Genomic DNA, 6,000 nt, shown 5'->3' with positions numbered 1-6,000 from the left:
CACACACATAGACAAACACACACAAACCCCCCTCTCTCCGAGCTGAGCCGATGACAGTAGCGCAGCAGGGACCACTCCACCATCTGTGCAGTCAGCACATCACTTGCGCACAAACACGAACACACACACACACACACACACACACACACGGTACAGTATAGCCACTCACAAGCATAGAAAAGTCTGTGTCTTTCTTCATGTATGTGTCGCTTTATTCTGACTCTCTCTTCTCTGTTCATCCACTGACGTTTTCACACTTACTGCCATTCTTCCCCTGCCAATGAAACTGTATACCACCAATTAAGCGTGACACAATGGATGCCCCCACCCCTCCCACGCTGGCCCTCCTGGAGGTCAGCCATGTGGAAACATTGTTCCACATTCCTCACCAAGTCAATAATAAATAAAACATGACCGCCTCTGTATTCCACTTTCCCTCACCGCCATATACTCTGTGACATTCCCCTCTCATCCTCACAGCTACAGTAGAAACTCCTGAAGGAGCACACACAAAAAAACTCCTGCACAGCACTTCTTTGACAAACTTTTGGAAAATTAGCTCTTCAGATAACCCGTTCTGATCTGCTTCTTCGTGGGACCGTTGATGTTTCACATGTTGTACCCACACTTAATAAAAACCTCAAATTGTGGAGTAAAATCAAGTCCCGCGCTTTATTAGTGTAGGATTATCATCTTACTATTAAAGCTCAGCTCAAAGCAGTAATAGTAATTCCTCTGTGGTAATGTAGTGGCGGACATGGTCAGGTGTCTGAGAGGTAATTAATTGTCTTGGTGCAGGGATGTGGGGACGTCTACGTTAACCGACAAGCACCCGACTCTCGGCCAGGACCCTGGGGTGCTCTAAAGAGGCTGCCAGACTGTTACACCTGCCAGCTTCTCAGAGAAAGACAGAGAGACTTCTCAGAAAGAGACAGACACAGATATTTTGAAGAGAATGGCACAGAGACCCTGCTGTGGAGCGTTCTCTCATCCCTCTTGGCTATGTGCCCGCTTTCAGCTTATCCAGCCTACGGCAGGTCCCGCCACTCTGACAAGCCCACCAGAGGACAGTCAACAGTGGGCATGTCAATACAGACATCCCCCTTGAGCACTCTCCTACTGAAAGTGGATTGATTCTTCAACTGTTACATCATTTCACTTTAAGCTATTTCCTTTGTGGTAACAAGCTTTGTTTATCCTACTAAATTAATGCCAAGAAATTAAAAGCTAACACTCGTCTGTAATTAGCAACTGTGGATTTAAAGTGTACACAGTCTTATGAGGATTTTTAAGTGGCACCCCAAAGGCGGAAGAACACAAAAAGACTCTCATGACAAGGAGGTTGTTGATTTTCTTTTCTCAACAGGCTCTGGTTTATGAAAGTGAATAAATAATAAATTATACTCCCCTAACTACTATCAACAGCTACTTGCTCTGAAATCATTACTGCTTCACTGGAGCTAGTTAATGGCCAGCAGTGTGAGACTATACAGCCATTCTGTGTGGCCGTGCTCAGACAAGAGAGGATGAATGAATATTATTATCTATCCGGCAACCAAAGCAAGATATTAAAAATGTAAGTCTTTCTCAAAAGGCTGGATTAAAGCAATATTCAGCGACATTCAAATAAATATCAATTCTACTACTTTCTATCCCTGAATAATATAACAAAAGGTGGTTCAATCTGTATATTTGCAGTTCTGTGTCTGGTAGGTCTGCCCTGGGAAAACTCTCTGGTGCACAGCAGGTGGTGGACTTTGTATTTCAAGCAGCAATAAACAGAATCACAACTAGGTAAGAGCGGTAACAGCTGAACAGACTGAAAAAAAACCTGATTTCCAAGTGATATCAGCAATGTACGGGTGCGAGAACAACAGAGTAAGGACCTGCACATGGTCACAATTTCATGACACCAATGTTTTCAGAACATAGTAAGAATTTAAGATGTTCACTGTAAATAAGAGCTGAGAAAAAGATATCTCTTACTTGGATCCTCTGCAGTGCAGTGGAGGCCTCGGCGACGCTCTGTGGCACATCAAAGCATTTGGCGGTGCTGATTTTGGCGTTGACCAACCACTGCTGGAAGTCTCTCAGGGCTGCACGGAACCTCTGCTCCAACAAACGCTCTTTATTTTGACACTCCCTGGATGCACGAAGGCTGAGACTGGGGGGCAAGAGAAAAAAAACGTTAAGGACGAGAAATGAACAAAGAAAGAAAGGGGTTACAACCGGAGGAAGTGCTTGCAGTCTACTGCCCATGTGTGCATCAAAACAAAGAGGTACATGTGCAGATGCTCAGATACTGTACATACTGTCCTCACGCTATGGAGGAGGAGGAGAGAGGGAAGCCTGGGACATGAGCAGGAGTGGGAACTAGCAGGTGGAGAAATGGCAAAGTGGGTGAAGTGGAAGGAATGAGCGTTGGGGCAAAGAGGGAGAGTGGGGGATGGGGGTGAGGGCTACTGCGTAGGTGGGGGTTGAGAGGCAACATATGAGTGGGGCAAGAGTTCACAGGGGTGACAAGATGGAGGGAACGAGGGATGACAGATTGATGCTGTAAGAGAAAGGGTGAGAAGGAAAGGATATGACAGGGATACAGTGTGTGACGGAGAGGTTACAGCGAAGGGTGATGATCTATTAAAGAGACACTTTGACATTTTAGTGGGTTGTGTTTTTTCACCAGGAACTTTTCTCTGTTGTTCACACGTACATCCTTCAGAATTTATAGCCGGAGGTACAGCAACAATACAGACTGGTAACAGGTATTTGAAGCTTATTGAAGTACATTTAGTATATAAAAGGATTTCAATAGACATGTGGAATAAAGCTGAGATTTTAAAAGGTGAAATCCTTCTTTAAGTGACAGATAAGATTTATGACAAAGAACAAATAAAAACAGGAAAGAAGTGAGATCATGTATCACAATACTGTAAGTCACTAGTCAATAGTCAATAAAGCAGCCGTATCTGCAGACAATTCTCACCTTTACAATATCTGCACATGGCAACTACAAGATGTTAATATGAGGAACATGTATGACGACTGAAGAAGAGAGTCATTAGTTGTCATAGATATTGGGCAGTGGGTGAAGGTTAAAAGGAGGGAAGGGAAGGCGTGATAAAAAGGGTGACAGCAGGTAAACAAGGTGCGCAGCTGTTTAAGCAAGAGATGATGTCCAAAGGGAGACATGAAAAAACAAGGCAAAAATCACACACAACCTCCTGCCGACACACACACACACAAACACCCTTGAGTTTTAATGATGCGATGAGGGCATGAAAGGGTAACACAGTGGGGATACCGTGAGTGTGGAAGAAGCACTTTTTTCTGCTGTGACAGACAAAATCCGGCATGTGCTATGAAGAAAACGAGGAGAGTTACTGCTTTCCTCCTGTATTCCTCCTTGCTCTTCTCTTTTTCCGCAGTGCTTAATGCAGGACAGGTGCAAAGAGCGCACAGGCCAAGTCTATTACAGACTAAAAAGCCAAGTGAATGAGGAAGGGTGGTGTTTTTGCCAATCAGCAGCCAAAGCCAATTAACCGCCAAAGCATCTCCAACAAGTTGACCTCACTCAGGTTGTCTGCCAATAAATGTGCACAGTGCTTTTTCACACAACCCTGTAATATCTCAAAATGACTATGCTACGTTTATGCAAATTCAGTAGGTGATTTGCGCTGCTGCATTGGTCCATACTTGTGTACGCGTGTGCTGAATATGTATGGGTTGTGTGCATGCATGTTCTTTTGCATGCACTGCTGTTCTTTTGAGAAGGCATTGCCGCATGGTGTGTTCACAAACAAGCGCTGAATGAACACAGGCTAAGTTGTGGGCTCAAAATCAGGCAATTAGGGCTCAGTAAATAGACTAAGGCATGCAACGTATCAGCATGGAAAAATCAACCATCCTAATGTATCTGATTTCCCTCCATTCACACTCAGCCTGGCATAAAATTAAACTGGAAAAGGGACACAAACCAAAACAAACAGTGAAAAAGCGGTGGTAGTTAAATGTCGCGTAGCAACTGGTGGCTCTAGTGCTCTCTGTCATCTTTCACCTTCGCCTGGCTGACACACATGTCAGGACTCTGTGTGCGAGATGGCCACACACACACACACACACCTCTAACACAAATAAGCATGTAAAACTGAGCTGTAATCCTGTTTGAGTTTTTGGGGGAGAACTCTGCCCTTCTTCTATTGTGTTATAGAATGAATGAGTGTGTTATGCATGGTCTGATCTGTGCATTTTTAAATCTTATTATGTACAGGACTCCTTCCGTATTGTGCTTATAACAGGGCTATGCAATATGTTTGAAATCTTTATCTATGTATAGTATTAAAGATATATTCCAAGTCAGGTATACAGCAAATATATGCCACATTCAAAGAAATTATGCAATTATGCAAAGCAGCTACGTTCCAATGTTATGTGCTGCATGATACTAAATTCTTATGTGTAAAAAAGAACTTTCCTAACTAATTGTGTTAGTTTTCTGAATTATACAACTGAACAGAAACCTATAGAACAATAACATGGTAAGATATGTTATTATGATAGACATTTTCTATTTCTATAAATGATAATATTAAGAAATCGCCCAGCCTTGGCCAATAAATATCAACTTCATTTCAAATGCACATAATTAAAAACACAAACAGGAGTGTTTTCCACCACACGCTCTTTACGAAAGCAGAAGGACTCCTCTCACCTGTTGTGCTGTTTGATTAGCGCAGTGACCCGATCTGATTGTGAGCCCAGGTCTCTGGAGTATCGCACCAGGTCGTTCAGTTGGCCTTTCAACTTCTCTGCCATCGGCTCGGCGCTCTGCAAGCCCTCCAGAATATCCTAAACAACACAAAACAGACACCAGTTGGCTCAGATTGCGTATGTGTGTGTGTGTCTGTGTGTGTCAAGGAAAGACAAGCACCTAACAGCTCTCTATGACACCCTTCAATAAGTGCACTCGCATTCCTATTCACACCCTGGCTCGGTCCTTCTCGCTCTTCTCACATACATACACACACACACACGCTCCAACACATACTCACAGTGCTGCTTGTACAATAGCATTTCTGTTCTTCGCAGAGTGTGTCAGGAAGGAGCTGTGGATACCGTTCTCCCGCTCTCCTCCGCGTGCCTCACATTCTGGACTCACACAGTCATGAAATCCTGTCCCATGAAATATGTACAAGCTCTCTCTCTGACTCTCTGACTCTCAACCGCTCGCTCTCTTTCTGACGTACTCCCAATAAACAACCCTCCCTCCCTCCCTGTTCTGCTGGACTCGTTGCTCTCTTCTCCCTCTTCTCCCTCTTCTCTTTCCCTCCTCCTATCGTTCTACTACTTTCTCTTCCCTCCTCTCTCCCTCCTCCCACTCCTTGCACTCAATCCCTCTCACACGTTTGTCCTCCCTCTCACTCTCTCACGCTCTCTCCCGGTGGAATTCAGCTGTCAGCCCTCACAGATGCAGGATTGGTTCAAACGCGCACAAACGAGCGCGTAACGAAAACAAGGCTAGATACAGGAAACAGGCTGGAGGAGGAGAGAGAGAGAAGCGGAGGAGGGGGAAGACTCCTCCTCTGTTCTTTGACAGCCCCAAATTGAGGAAAACCAGAGAAAGGCATGGCCAAAAAAGCCAGGGGAGGAGTGTGCGGGTGTACCGGCATGGCTTTGACAATACAGAGAAATTGTCACACTGTAAACATCCTGTGGAGGTTAGAAACAGAGCACCAGGGGAGGTGAGGAGCGAGAGCATCTATGAAACAACCCCTGCAGTCGAGAAAGACATCACTGCTGCACACTGTCAAACAAGTCAGGGTACAGAAAGGGGAAAGGGGAAGGGATGGAGAGGGGGAATGTTTGGGAGGGAGAGATAGTGGAAAATAATGGCAAAAAAGGAGGAGGGGGGTAGAAGGGGAAGACAGAATGAAGAGAAAACAAGAGAAACTGATGGGATTGTAGCTGTCACTCCTTCGTCATCCCAGTAAAGCTGATTTACAA

General features: G+C 44.7%; 1 protein-coding gene across 1 annotated transcript in view; it reads right to left on the bottom strand.

Moving 5' to 3' along the window:
• The window catches only part of LOC118340856 (nesprin-1-like), a gene marked incomplete in the record, with an annotated part of 73,189 nt that overhangs the window by 58,016 nt on the left and 9,173 nt on the right, over positions 1-6,000 (bottom strand). The window contains 2 exon segments of the mRNA XM_035679008.1: positions 1,987-2,164; positions 4,709-4,845. Coding sequence (XP_035534901.1) covers positions 1,987-2,164; positions 4,709-4,845 — 315 coding nt within the window.

This window comes from Morone saxatilis, unplaced genomic scaffold (genome assembly GCF_004916995.1).
Source record: "Morone saxatilis isolate NCDOM2014 unplaced genomic scaffold, NCSU_SB_2.0 Contig7, whole genome shotgun sequence".
Classification (NCBI taxonomy): Eukaryota; Metazoa; Chordata; class Actinopteri; family Moronidae; genus Morone; species Morone saxatilis.
This window is presented reverse-complemented; position numbering and strand designations above follow the sequence as displayed.